Below are 14,354 nucleotides of genomic sequence, written 5' to 3'. Positions count from 1 at the left end.
AAGATGGTCCGGTGTGCTTCTTTTTGAATGTGTACAGAGCTGTTTTTTGTTTGTTTTTTAGCAAACAACATGGAAATGATACTGTAAATCATGTTATTATTATATCTTAAACATACTGCAACTTAATACCAAGAAGAAAAGCAGTTTCCTAAACTTATAAAGTAAAAATAAGTTCATTTTCGGGGCTATTTAAGAGTTTTAATCAACAAAATTCATCTTTCTGAAATGCTGACAGTCACTCATAAAGGCTAAGAAATGAAAAATTTGTATTTTCATTTGTAAAAGTTTTACTATAATAGTGAAATATTTGGATGTGCACATGAATCAGTTATTAGCTACTTGTAACTTTTATTTTACATCAAGCAAAATTAATTTTAAAAAAAAACAATAAAATGCTGAGTAATTTAAAAGATGAGTCTGATGTCATTCTGCATTTTCTTATTGTTAACAAATCCTGTGAAAAGACAGAAACCAACCGTGCTTTGTCTCATTTTTCCTCCCGAAGACATAAATCTTAACACTTAAAAACACCACAAATGTATCATTTCATGTTTGTTTGTTTTTTTAAAAAGAGTTCAGTAATTCCCTAAAACAGCTGGTCACTGTACAGTGATTTTTAACAAACAAACAGGAGGAAATAGTGCATTTATCGGGGACTATTTTCAGCGGCAGATGAATCCACATTCAGTGCTCTAGTGAGTATTTCAGGCAGCAGGACGGTGTGTGTGGGGTTGAATCAGAATAAACTACAGTGTAAATTCACTGTGATGAATGAACATCGTGTTGTTTTTAATAGTTTTTGGACAATAACGGAGCTCTACTGGAGATCAATCACTTGTAATTGCTTAATTTTTGGGGGATATTTCAACAAGAAGAAACACCAGATTAATCCTTTAATATAATCCCACTCTTTTATTGAAAATGTAAACAAACTGTCCTCTCGATGGAGCTGTTTGACCTCATGACACAACGTGATATCAGGCCAGATAATGAATCTGATGATGATGAACATACAGACATCCACAGCGAGATTCCCCCGCTACACAAGAACACTGTAAAATGCTTCTAATATTTCACATATAATGCAGAAACATGTTTTCAGATGCAATACATTCATATCTAGTTGTAAAAGGTGCTGCTGAATATGATGATGATCTGAACCTAACAAGTGTCGGACTCTCTTCCTCTTTACGGTTTGGTCGTCCCCCCCTCCTCCTCCTTGGTGGCTCTCTCCATGTCAGAGTAATACTCCAGAGCCCTTCGCACCGGCTCCAGGATGTGTTGCTGCACAACAACATGAGAACAGAACTATTAGCTTCAAAAGAAAAAAAAAGTACCTAAAACTTCTGTTCATGAGCGCAATTTCTTACAAATACAAGAGATATCAGAGGCTTACATGTCAAATGATATTTGGGGTGAAGTGTGTGAATAATCTTGGTATTATTCAGCAGTGGAAAGTAATTAACTGTACTTAAGTACTATTTTGAAGTACTTACTTGAGTGTTTAAATCTTTTTGCTTCTTTGTAGATCTATCTAGAGGGAAATATTGTACTTTATACTCAAGTAAAACTCCAATATTTCACAAAAATGTAAAAATTAGGGAAAAGTTCTGGAAAATAAATTCAAATTTATGTATCAGAACTTTGTTTTTTCTTCTTTTCTGCACAAACGATCATCAGACAGTTGCTCAGATTTATCAGGTGACTCTTAATAAATCCTGATGATCAAATACTAATAATAAAATGTTGTTTATGCACCGATTCATCCGTATTAACCCATAAGAACCCATTTCTCCTTAAAGGAAAATTACGGGGAATATAAAACAGACCAAATGAACCACAAGGAACACATTTCTGAATTTTATTTTGAAATTCAGAACATATTAAATTTAATACAGGACGTCTTATTAAATGTGTTGAAACCTACTTTTAGTAACAAAAAACAAGCTTTTTAAAATTAGCTAGTTCTGTCACATTTGCTGACCAGGCACACCACCTCCATTTTGGAAGTGATGTCATGGGTACACAGATTCACACATTGTCACATGACTGCACCAGGATGTTCAGTTATAAAGCTGTATAAGGAATTTTTCCAGAACATTGAAAGGGTTGGTGACACCTGTGTCACCGTGGGCTCTTATGGGTTAATAATGTACTTTTATGTTTAATATAGTCACAGTCTGACTTTCTGCAAAACAAGTACTTTTACAATTAATACTTAAGTACATTTTACTGCTAATACTTATGTACTTTTACTTAATTAGGATTTTAAATGCAAGACTTTGAGTTTTGCAATGAAGTATTTTTACATTGTTGTATTGTTACTTTTATTTAAGTAAAGTAAAGTAAGATCTGAGTACTTCTTCCACCAATGGTTTTATTTTCCATTTAAACTCAGTCTCAGACTAGTAATATTTTTCCCTTGTTTTGTGTTTTTTTAATTAGGATTTTTTTTATTACATGTGCTTTTTAACATATTTCAATAGATTTTTTAAATGTATGTATTGATCAAGAAAGGTTAAATTAAATTTTCATCATATGTGACAAAGAAAAGCAGCAAATCCTCATATTTGAGAAGCGGAAATTAGAGAATATTCTGCAATTTTTGCTTGAAAAATGACTTAAACAATTCATGATTCTTAAAATAAGTCTCAACATTATATCAATTAATTGTTTCAGCTCCAGTATTTATTATATGTTATAATTTATGTACTTTTCATGTGGAGTTTTTTCAGAACAAAGCCATAACCACATTATAAGACTTACATTTTTTAGTCAAAGTGCTCAGTAAAGAGTCAGATCCATGAGAAAGAATTGCTCATTTTGTCTGTATCGTATCATACAGTGTAAAGCAGTAGCCGTGATGTTTTACCTCCAGACAGGGGAACAGCTTGGTGAGCTCGGTGAGGAGCGGCAGGAGAACAAACCGGATGAAGTTGGTCTGAGACGACGGTTTGGACACTTTGTCTCGATCCATGAACGGAGTCACTGGAAGCCCTTTGAGTTTCTCTGTGTCACTCTGCTCCACACGAAACAAGGAAAAAGGAAAAAACACGTTATTGCACTGGAATCACTTGATTTGTAAAAGATAAGAAATATCAAACAATATGATACAATTTTCATAATTACTACAAAATCCGCATTAGTGAAAAAAAAGGTCTCTTCTTTTGCCTCCTACAGCTCATTTCTTAACTAAATTAAAGAAGCTAACTTTAAATTTATTCAAAAACCAGTAAGAATTCATAAGATCTTGAAAATTAAACTTAAACTAACCCAAATTAAACTGCATCTGTGCATCTTTTTGGCAATTTAAAAATAAAATTAAGTTGTATTTGCGTTCGTCAAATCAATATTCAACACTGGAGGTAAAATTTGTCCATGTTAATAACTTTTAAATGTCCGATCTTTCTCTCCAAAACACGATAATGTTGAATAATAATTACTGACTTTGCAGTGAAAGGAAATAAAACTCCTCTGACATTTAATCATTTATCACAGCAACAAATAAAGAAGCAAATTTGTAGGTATATTTCTCTGTATTTTTGGCCCTTTTCTTTCATTTTTATAAAGATTTGCAGTTGTGAGCACAGATTTATCCAATTGTAGAGTAGAAATCAATCTAATATATCAAAAGTTTTAAGGAAAGAAAGAAAAAAGTGAAGTTTTGGTTCAGATTTCAATGTCTTTGTCAGCCTATTTTAAAAGTTTCCTGTATTTTTTTCATTTTTTTGTAACTAATTATTTTTCCAAGCTGCCATTTTCAAAAGCTGAATGTCTCATTTCTGAATTCAGCTCTTGTTGGACGTTTTTGTGAGGATTTAGACTTTAGCTGTTCTCGCTTCTGTCTCTCTTTCTTGGATGATGACCTCGATAAATAACTCTCCGTCACCGATCACAGTCACTTCCTGTGAATTGATCGGTAAACTGAGAGTATAAACCTGGTTGAAGAACTCCTGCAGCAGACAGTCCAGCCAGGGCTCGGCCACGGCCATCGGCCTCGCCTCGTTGGAGATGTCGCTCACCTTCACCATGATCTTCATCAGCTGGAAACAAAGAGACGCAGAATCAGAGTCACTGGTAAGACTGGTTTTGTCCAGTTGATATGATGTTCCTGTCAAAGTACAGTACAGGAAGTTTAAGTGTATGTCAGTGGTATTTGATGTTTAACTCTTTCTCTGATGCTGATCTAATCATCTTATTATGACTGTAGATTGTTGTATCTTCAGTTGGTCACTCAGCTTTTAACTATTTAAAAGAAACAAGATGATCATAACAGCCCTGTTCTAACCTCCCTTCACTTATTGATTGTAAGAGGTTGCTGCACTTTACAAGCTAGATCCAGTTTTTTTTTTTTTTTTTAGCTCTAGTAAGTTTTATTTGCTTGTTGAAAAAGTTAAAGGAAGCGTCAACTAACTTTTTCCAGCTTCTTGACCCTACAAGGTTCTGCTTCTGCCGCTTTTTGTATAACTTTAGTATAAATACATGTTAATTTTGATTCATATGTTAGGTTTTTTCTGACTTTATGTGAATTAAAATGTGCAAATGTGCCTGTTTTCTCATTGGAAATAGATACATTTCAAAATATCATTGTCCAAGTCACAAAAGCAAAGTTTAACAGTAATAATAGCCATTTTCTAGAGCTGCTTTTTAGGTGTAAGCAATTAGAAAACTACACTTATTACCCAGGAACAAAGAACAAGTAAAACTTTGTTACACAACGTTACTCTTTAGTTTATTTTTTCGATTAAACATTTAGTCTATAAAACCTCTGAAAAGAGTAAAAAATTTCTGAGAGCCAAAGGCGACGTTTTCAAATGTCTTTTATCTGAATTAAACCCAAAGAATATTCACCTCACTGTAATATAAGACAAGTAAAAGCAGCAAATTCTCATATTTATGGAACCTGTAACCATCAAATGTTTGGTGTTTGTGCTTGAAAACAATTAATCGATTATCAAAACAGTTGCCAATTAATTTTCTGACGTTCAACCGAAAAACACTGAGAAGAGAAAAACAGAACGGATCACAGAAGTTTTCAGTTTGTGTTTCTTTACCACGTCTTTGTGCTCCTTGTTTCTGAAGTCGAACACCGGCTGCATGATTTTGAACTTGTTGAGGATTTCGTTGTGTCTCGCCATGTCAGTGGCCAGAATACATCTGAAAGATATATATATATAAAATAGTTGAATGCACTGAACAAATAATAACAACATAAAACATGGACGAGGCTGTTAGCTGAAGTCTTACTTGATCATTCCTCCGCGGATGTGTTTGTACTGCTCGCTGGTCAGGTTTTTCAGGATGTTGCACTCTGGCTGCAATGGAAAAGAAGTTGTTCATTTGAATGTACAACGATACAGTTTGTGTTTTTTATTTAACCACTTTAATATTTGCAAGGCAACATATTTTATGATCATTTTAATATTGTAATTGAAACTCCTGAGATACTTTTTCATCCCATGTATTTTGGATGTTTATGATGTTTAATTATATTACCTTTCAGAAAACAATTAGTGGACTTCTGATATGGTGTTTGTCCATTCTCGGAGCCCTTATCTACATTAAACTCTCAGTTTCTGCATCTTTATCTGTTTCTTTGACATTCACATTTTTCCACATTTACTTCTGAGGCAAATTCTGAATTAAATAAAACTTTTTATAAGGTTTAAATTGAACAAACTTTCTGTAAATGTTAATAAATCTAACTTTTGTGATATTTTGGGATATTAATCTGCCTTTTTATTGAAAAGAACATCTGTCAAGTCTCATCTGTACGATTTCTTGGTGTTTCACTGAAAAATTAAGCTGAAGAAACAAAACCAATCAGTATCAAATCAATAAATTAAGTAGTTTGGTTTATCACAAATGTTTCAATCTTTATTACAGTTTAGTTTAATTATATCTCACATATTGCAGTATTATTTGAGCTGCTGCTTTTTATACCAACCTGATTAAAATGCTTTCTTCACAAAAATGATTTGTACATTATTAATTATGTGTTTTGTTACCTGTGCAAATAAATAAACTCTAAACTGTCTATGACAGGAAGTCAGGTGACCAGGTGGAGCGGTCTGGTACCTTTGACAGGATGCTGAAGGCGACGGCACAGTGATGGTTCTCCAGAGGTGAAATGTCGTTGTAGCGAAGAGCCAAATCAGTCTGAGCATTGATCTGTGTCACGGAAAAAGCATACACATAACAATAAACTTGTTGATTATAAAACAAATAGATTTAAAACTCAAACAGAGAGGAGGCGACCTGGTAGACGTTGTTGTAGCCGGGGTGGTCGAGGTCGTGGCACAGAGCCGAGGTCAACATGATCACCAGGTCCATTCTTGATAACTTGTTCCTGAGATCTGTCAGCCAGATCAGTCCATACATCTGCAGAACAAGACCCCAGCAAACGCCAGAAACATCAGAAAACAGCTTTTACTTCCACATAAGATATTTTACAGTTCAAAACTTTTTTTAAGGTCTTTGATAATAAAGTTAATCGTTTATCTATATCCCAAAAGAGTAAATATCTTCTCTTATAAAGGAAAAAAATCAACTACAGCAATCTGAAATCTGAATGTCAGTTGGGCTGTAATCATTTTTGTCAAATCCATATGTAAGGTGTAAAGCGTAAAGTGTTGAAAAATTGTTATAGCAAAGTATAAATCCAAGTATAAGGCTCATTTGTGTCCCTTGTGATGACCACAGTTTAATTCTCTTATCTCAGATATAAACACAACGCCAACATGCTGATTTCTGTTTCTTACCATCTGAGTGACGCAGAAGCAGTGCTGGAAGTTGTGGAAGGGGATGTTGTTGTAGTGGCAGTACACCTCAAACAGAAAATTCTGCAGGACTTCCAGCTCGATGTGGAACGCCGTCAGGAAGTCCAGGTCGGTGTACATCACCTGGAGGAGCACCAGCATCTCCGCCTCCTCCCACTGCCTGTCAGCAACATGACACACAAGTATGTGTGTGTGTGTAAGTGTGAGTGTGTGAGTGTGTGTTTATGTAATTTGTACTCACCAGTTGTCAAAAATGGGAGTTTTGAGATGCTCTCTCACTTCTTCTGTCACCTGCAGCGAGCTACGGCAACACAGGAAAGACATGAATCTAAACTTTTGTCCTAAAAAGCAAAGCAAAATTAGCCAAAAACAACAAGATCACATGATTCATATTCTGATTTTGTTCAGAAACTGCAGTGAAACCAGACGATGACATCACCTCATGTTGAGGAACTTCCTGCGTACTTGTTGGCGCTCCTCCTGCACGCTCAGCTGAGGCGTTTTGGGTTTCGGGGAGAACTTGGAGAGCTGCTGGTCGCCGTCGTCCCTGAACAGACCCATCCAGCTCAGGTGCTCCACGCTCTGACAGTGAAGAAACTTTATTATTACAACTGTTCATGTTGATGGGATCAATGTGAAATAAGTCAGTAAAACAACTAAATTTGACTGTTAGTTAAATTTAAAGCTTTAAATTGTGATTATATAGTAAGTAGTAGTGGTAAGTAGAAAAATAAAACGTTAAAAGTCAGAGAAAAACTCTAAACACAAGGAAACCATCATACAGGAACTACAACTACACGATAACAACAGATGTGCAGACAGAATCAGTAAACATTACAAATAAGGAACAAATACCTACAGGCAATCATCTGTGCAAAACCTACTTTACAATATTGTTATTGATGTATTTTTAAATAAAAACATATTAAACAAGCAATGAGGTTTTCTTATCTCATTTTTAAAAAAACAACAACAAAATTTTCCAGATTTCCAGCATTTGGTATCTCGGTAAGAAAGTCTAAATCTGTGATTTGATCTTCTTAAATATAGCTGATGTTTCTAGTTTGGTGGTTGTGAACTCTGCTACGTATGCAGAAATAATCATTAGAGAAAGTTTCTAAACCTGTTTATTGATCTGGGAAAGATGGCAGAACTTGTAAAAAAGAAACAAATCTCTTAAACAGAAATCATGGAGGAAAATAAATGTAGTGTAGTTGCCAATTATCCCAATGTTTTTTGTTATTTTATATTAAATCATATTAATATGTGGTTACCAGTTTGATTTATCTGTCATTACTTCCAATAAATTATGTTAAAGTGGCTCTCTCCAATAGCACAGTATCTTCATAGACATTCATATGTTTGGTTTCTGCATTAAGCCCAACTAAAATAAAATATGTGACGTTATCTTGACGTTGAGGGAAAGTTATATTTAGAGACATGATATAGATTATTCAAAATTGCAGTCACAGTATTAAGCTTTTTTAAAAGTTTTGCACACAAATGAAATATTAGATTAGCCAGTGTACAAACAGATCATTAATGTCAATTAAAAACAACAAAGGCCCTAAAATTGATCCCTGTGGGACACCACATTTAATTTTAAGATGGTTTATTCCTTCATAGGTGACAAATGAGGATACTGGCAGGTTTTATCCACTTATTTCTACATGTTATGAGCTGTTAATAAGCTGTTATTGAATTGCAACTTCATGTCCAGTTGTGTTTGTGTGCGTGACAAACCTCCAGCTTCCTCTTAAAAGACTCCACTTGGCTCTTCAGCTCACAGATGATGTCCGGAGTCTTTCCCACGTCTTCGATTACTTTGGTCTCCAGATGATGCAGCCTGAGGACGGAGACGGGAGGTGACAGTGAGTCCTTTTCAGCGAGACGCTTCAATGAATCACTCGCCAGGATGCACTCACCTGTACTCCATGCTGTCCAGCTCTGTCGGCAGGGCCACACCTGCATGTGGAAGGAAAGGACAGAAAAATCAAGAGAAATCATAACATCGGAAAATGTTTTGATCCAAAAGAATGTCAAACCTACCTTTACAAAATGAGTATTTTGTTACTTTTACTGATAGTATGCAGTTTAAGGTTTGGAGATGATAAAAACAACGAGAATTTACAGTTAAACTCCCTTATTATTGAAACATTTTGAAACTATGAGCTTCAGGACTGGAATTTACGTTTCGAAATCCATTTATTTGTCGAATTAAAGGACAAGTTTAAGTGTGTCTTAAAACAACAGTCAGGTGTCCATATAAACAGCGAAAGAGGTTTTCCTCACTGTAATCATTCCTCCTGTTCATACTGGATATTAAAAGATGGTCAATGTAAGTGATGGGGAACAGAAACAGTCCTCATTTTGTGCTAAAAATGCATTTAAAAGTCTCTGTGAAGCTTATATTCAGCTTCAGCAGTCTGAGTTAGTCATATCAAGTGGATATCTGACACATTTACAGTCTTTTTAGCATCAAATTCCCTCTTTGTGTTTCCTCGGACAGTGTTTCCCTGTTGAGCTGCAGGTGGAAGTATAGTAACAAAAAGAGGAACTTTGGCACTAAAAAGACTGTAACGTTGAAAGATATCTACTTGATTTGACTCATTTGGACGCTGAAGCTTCATATTAGCTTCAGATAAACTTTTAAATACATTTTTGTACATTTTATCCTCATCTCTTACATCGTAAGTGCATTATGAAGGGATCCTCTAATGGTCAGTATGAACAGAGGGAATGAGTTTCAAGCCAGAGGAGGCCGCTCACTCTGAAGATCTGACGCCACCACCTCCAGCCGGTAGTACGAGTCCTCGCTGTTGGCCTCCAGCCGGGGGGAAATGTTCACCACGCTGCCGTTTCTGTTGTACATCTTCAGGATGTGGTTAGGGCCTGCCTCTGCCGCCGCCCGAAACAGATCTGTTAGTCAGAGGTCCAAGCAATTCACAGATAAGTGGGTTGACAGAAAATAGCAACAGAAAGTAAGCATTTTAAGACATCACATTGTCCTCTAAATCAGTATTTATCAAACAGACACATGCTGTTAATGCAATACAATGAAAAAACATCAATTAGTGTTAAATGAATGACTGAATACTAATATAAAATCATTAATCCAAAGAGAACATGATCATTTTTAAAAAAATAAAACATGTTTCTTATTAGCCTCTTTAAAGGTCAACCTGTCATCACATGGTTTATTCATTACTGTCTCAAGATGTCAAGACCACAGTGAAGGACCTGTCAACACCACATGGAGGTCAAGTCTTTACACAGAACCCACTAAAGGTTTATCGGAAACTTTCACTTTCATACATGCAGTTTTTGCTCATATAACTCGTTTTTGACACTTTCATTTGTGATTAAGTGTAATATTTAAATAAAATACTAGTTATTACATTGTCTTATTACATTACATGATGATGATGTGTATAAATCAGCAGTGTTTTTCTTACCTTTGACATCAGCAGCAGAGCAGTCGGCTCCGAACTCTGCCTGCTCCAGCCTCCCGTTAACCATGAAGTGGATGATTTTTGTTGTCATCCCAGAACCAGGTGGGACAAATGAAATGAGACTTCTGGACACTGACATGATCACCTGGAGTGTTTGTAGGGACACCTGCAGCTGACAGATAGCCCTCCTCTCCTCTCTCTCTCCTCTTTCCCATCCTCTCTCCTCTCTCTCCTTTCCTCTTCTCGGTCCTCTTTCACCTGTTCTCGCTCTGTTGAAGGTGTTATGTGGAAAAAAAGTAGTTCTTTTTTCTGTGGAGCTGTACATTTTGGGACCAGTGTATTCTGTGAAAAACAAAAAACAAAAAGCATGCTGATGAGCTTTCTGTTCGGGCAGGCTAAAAACTGGCTACTTGGCTCACAAGAAGGAATAAGGTGGAAGATTGTGGGCCAGTAGACCCCGTGTTATTGTTGAAGGGGCTGGTCTCTGCACACCTCAGGGCTGAATATGCTTATTACAGTTTTATGAATGATATTGTGGGGTTTCAGAAGGTCTGGTATATAGACGGGGCTGTGTGCACTGTGGGGGAGGAGGGTCTCTGTATCTAAATGTGATGATTTGATATCATGGTTTGTATTGTTTTGTTGAAAATTGAATAGGCTGTGTGTGTGTGTGTGTGTGTGTGTGTGTGTGTGTGTGTGTGTGTTGAGGAGTGATGGGTGTCTGTGAGGTGGGATTTTGTTCTATTTTATGCTTTTTCTCAATGAGGAGGAGCTGTATGTAGTGTTTTGAGTGCCTCTGTTTTTATGAAAGGACATCGAAAGTCTTCCTTCTCCTCTTACTCCTCTCTTCACTCTCTCTCCTCTCCCCTCTCTCCTCTCCTCTCCTTTCTCCCCTTTCTCCTCTCCTCCCCTCCCATCTCCTCTCCTCTCCTCTCCTCTCCTCTCCTCTCCTCTCCTCTCCTCTCACTCATCTCCTCTCCTCTCCTCTCCTCTCCTCTCCTCTCCTCTCCTCTCCTCTCCTCCTCCTCTCTCCCTCTCCTCTCCTCTCCTCTCCTCCTCCTCACCCCTGCCCTCTCCTCCTCTCCTCCTCCCCTCGTGTTGCAGGGGGCGGTGTTGTTGCGCAGCTCCGCCGCCAGGTGTCGCCGTTCTGCCGCATCCCTCATTGCATCCTCTACGGCGTCTGCCATGGGACATGTCATGATTTACTATGGCAAATAGTCATTCCTCCGTCTTTAATTACTATGAATTACTTGTGAATGAGGGTTTTAGACATTGAAACTGCGTGAGGATTAAGTATTAATAGTTTAATGAAATGCAATGTGAAATAACGGTAGTTTGTGGCCGGAGGCAGCATCGCCACTTTTGACTTTTTGCTGGGAACGATTCAGTCCATCCGGTGAGTAAACCAAGAGCTGGTTACTGAATTAATAACTAATTAATTAAACCGCTAGAAGCCGGTAAGTAGTGTTATAGTTAACTGTACTCCTCCCGGTAACTTAACGAACTAACTCAGCTCGCTTAGCTAACGGTAGCTTGACTGTATTCAGGTTAAAAGCTGGCTAGCTGGGATGCTAGCAAGGGAAGCTAACAGCTACATAAACTGTTGTGACATTTAACGTTCAGCTGTTTAAGCAGTTAAGTCACTTAACGGCCGGTTAGCTCAACATAAAGGAGCCTTACTATCTCCAAACCTGAGCTACAAGTCGGCAAGCTAAGGTTTCCATCAAGCTGACCGGTTCAATATCAGTGGTGGAAAGTAACTAAGTACATTTACTCAAGTACTGCACTTGAGGTACTTGTACTTTACTTGAGTATTTCCATGTGATGCTACTTTATACTTCCACTCAACTACATTTCATTTCATTTCCAAATAGTGATTTTTCCCTCTAAACTTCTCACATGCTTTCATTTCAATAAATGTTCAAATGATCCAATATTTCAGCAAAAATCAAAGATTAGAGAAAAAGTCCAGAAACTGAAAACAGATTTGTGTATCAGAACTTTGTTTTTTCTTCTTTCCTCTCCCATTAATCATCTCACCACCCCTCAGATTTATCTGCTGACCCTTTGGAGGGGCCCGTCCCCTAGGTTGGGAACCACTGGACTAAACTAGCTAACTGTATATAGTTTATATAGTTAAATAGTTTATTATATATATATATTTTACTGCAATACTTTAACTACATCAAGCTCATAACACTTATATACTTTTACTGTAGTAGGATTATTCATGCAGGACTTTTACTCTAATGGAGTATTTTTACATTGCTGTATTTGTACTTTTACTGAAGTAAAGGATCTGAGTACTTCTTCCACTACAGTTAAGTACTGTGTATAAAACAGTTAAGTCTCAATTTAAGTGTGCTACTTGGTTAACTTCGCCTAATTTATTGCTTTTTTTCTTGTTAAATGTCGTTACAGCGAAGCCACACAGGAGAATGAAGTGCAGTGTCTGGTGCAGCCCTCCACTGCAGGACATTATGGTGCTCATTTCGGCTCATTTAGCAACATTAGCTGCTTCTTAAAAGTAAAAAAAAACGGCGTATAAAAAGGGCCAAATATCCTGCAGCAGGTCACAAGGCTTTGGTGGACAAAACACGAGGAGAAGTGCCAGCTGGAAGTCTGCTCGCGCCTTGAATTTCCTCTCCCAGGCAGCAGCCATGGAGGAGGAGGTGAGCATGGAGTATTTACTGGAGCAGGTGATGCAGAAGGACCTGGGGAAGAGGCTCCAGGTGGGGCAGGAGATCATGGAGCTCATTCTGAGCGAGGAGAAGTCCCCTGACCTGGAACAGGACCAGACTATGTTGGACAGGATGGTGGACGCGGTGGCCAGCTCCTGGGTCAACTCCAGTCACTTCAAGGTGAGGACAGTTGTTGTTTTTAAAGAATTTAACAGGTAAAGTTGAAGATTTTGGTTTCATGAAGGTGACAGGAAGTGGAAAAAATGACCATGCTCCACCTCTCTCAAACATGTTTTTAAAAATAACTGCGAGATGCTCTTGACCAACCACTCAGCTGTCAGCTGTTGCATCACAGCTGCTTGGTTCATGATTTTACAGAAACAAAGTCCTTAAAATATACTTGAATTACATTTTAGAGTCTTAAAAGTAGTAAAATGTCACAAATACAGATGTTTTTCACCATGTTTGGTTTGGTTTGATCCAGAAGATGTCCTACAGTATATAATATCATTTAATTCACTTATTTATGTAGTCATTTGTCATATTAGTGTGTTAATAATTAAAGTTACAGTTTGAGTTTATCCCGTTATGCACTGAGCTGAAGGAAATTTACACCAGAACTGAAACCAGTCGTAGATTATTTGATCGGTTGATTGACAGTTATTTATTGATTTATATTAATTTTAATGTCATTTAATGTCAAACTCACTGGTTCCAGCTTCTTAAATGTGAATGTTTACTGGTTTTGAACTGTTGGTCAGTAGTAGTAATCAGCCACTTCAGCCCTAATTAACACATTTCTGTCAGATAATAACAAAAATTAATTTATTTAATTAATTTCATGTTGTCATTGTTTCTTTTCTGACTGTTTACAACTTCATATTAACACAGTTCTTTCACTAAAAGTTGATGTAATTGGAAAATAAAAAAGGATAATTATGTAAGCTTTTGGGAAAAAAACTATATTGTTTTTTACTCTTCATCTCATAACACCAAATTTCTAGAAAGGAACTGTAAAATATTCTGAAGTTTCCTGGAAAGAATTACAGGGAAAATGGAGACAGTTTTCACTTTTAGTCAGATTAATTTAAAAAAAAAAAACTGTCTTTCTGTGTTCACTGTCTCTGAACATTGTCTCTATATTCAAAAAACTTCACAGGAAATTATTAAGAAATTACAAAATAAATATGACCCTTCATCCCTATTTTATTTCTGCTCATTGACATATCAGGATGTAGAACATGGACACGTGTCTGCTCTTGTTTTTGTCTTGTTATTCAGTGTTGTGTGTGTGTGTGTGTGTGTGTGTGTGTGTGTGTGTGTGTGTGTGTGGTGGGAGAGCTACAGTAGCTGTCGAGCCACCGGTCAGGATGATAGGATTCACTGCAGGAGCTCCTTTAAGTGTTAAAGCACCTGACTCCTGTAGGTCTCGGGGACAAACT

At 36.9% G+C, this 14,354-nt stretch overlaps 2 protein-coding genes across 8 annotated transcripts in view; one reads left to right on the top strand and one right to left on the bottom strand.

Annotated features, from left to right (window-relative positions):
- Window positions 1-785: 785 nt before the first annotated feature.
- LOC121891818 (high affinity cGMP-specific 3',5'-cyclic phosphodiesterase 9A-like) lies at window positions 786-11,978 on the bottom strand. Of its 2 annotated transcripts, none has more exons than XM_042404423.1 (15): window positions 11,923-11,978; window positions 10,235-10,573; window positions 9,549-9,698; window positions 8,705-8,744; window positions 8,523-8,625; window positions 7,219-7,361; window positions 7,021-7,080; window positions 6,762-6,939; window positions 6,259-6,381; window positions 6,079-6,171; window positions 5,248-5,315; window positions 5,055-5,157; window positions 3,939-4,043; window positions 2,873-3,019; window positions 786-1,284 (listed from the first exon to the last, which is right to left on the bottom strand). In XM_042404423.1, exons 2-15 carry the CDS (start codon window positions 10,554-10,556, stop codon window positions 1,189-1,191), a joined length of 1,731 nt encoding a protein of 576 aa, XP_042260357.1. In that variant the 5' UTR covers window positions 10,557-10,573; window positions 11,923-11,978; the 3' UTR covers window positions 786-1,188. The 2 variants fall into 2 exon arrangements, with proteins under 2 accessions (XP_042260357.1, XP_042260356.1); XM_042404422.1 differs by lacking the exon at window positions 11,923-11,978 and adding an exon at window positions 11,296-11,442.
- Window positions 11,465-14,354, top strand: part of LOC121891815 (CLIP-associating protein 1-B-like) — an 83,448-nt gene continuing 80,558 nt past the window's right edge. For 2 of the 6 annotated variants that reach the window (XM_042404415.1, XM_042404416.1), the window contains exons 1-2: window positions 11,472-11,627; window positions 12,653-13,092. In XM_042404415.1, coding sequence (XP_042260349.1) covers window positions 12,892-13,092 — 201 coding nt within the window. In that variant the 5' untranslated portion in view covers window positions 11,472-11,627; window positions 12,653-12,891. Of the gene's footprint in view, window positions 11,628-12,652; window positions 13,093-14,354 lie in introns of all 6 variants that reach the window. The other 4 variants (XM_042404413.1, XM_042404414.1, XM_042404417.1 and 1 more) reach the window with 4 other exon arrangements.

This window comes from Thunnus maccoyii, chromosome 24 (assembly GCF_910596095.1).
Source record: "Thunnus maccoyii chromosome 24, fThuMac1.1, whole genome shotgun sequence".
NCBI lineage: Eukaryota > Metazoa > Chordata > Actinopteri > Scombriformes > Scombridae > Thunnus > Thunnus maccoyii.
The sequence above is the reverse complement of the archived record's forward strand: the minus strand, read 5'-3'. Positions and strand labels throughout refer to the sequence as shown.

What these genes read in the sequence shown, in the direction of transcription:
- LOC121891818 (XM_042404422.1), bottom strand. Translation starts at nt 11,425, where the DNA reads ATGTCCCATGGCAGACGCCGTAGAGGATGCAATGAGGGATGCGGCAGA. An exon ending in GCTTCTGCGTCACTCAGATG is followed by an intron (nt 6,382 to 6,761) that starts GTAAGAAACAGA and finishes CTTGTTCTGCAG; the next exon opens with ATGTATGGACTGATCTGGCT. An exon ending in AGCTGTTCCCCTGTCTGGAG is followed by an intron (nt 1,285 to 2,872) that starts GTAAAACATCAC and finishes GTTGTTGTGCAG; the next exon opens with CAACACATCCTGGAGCCGGT.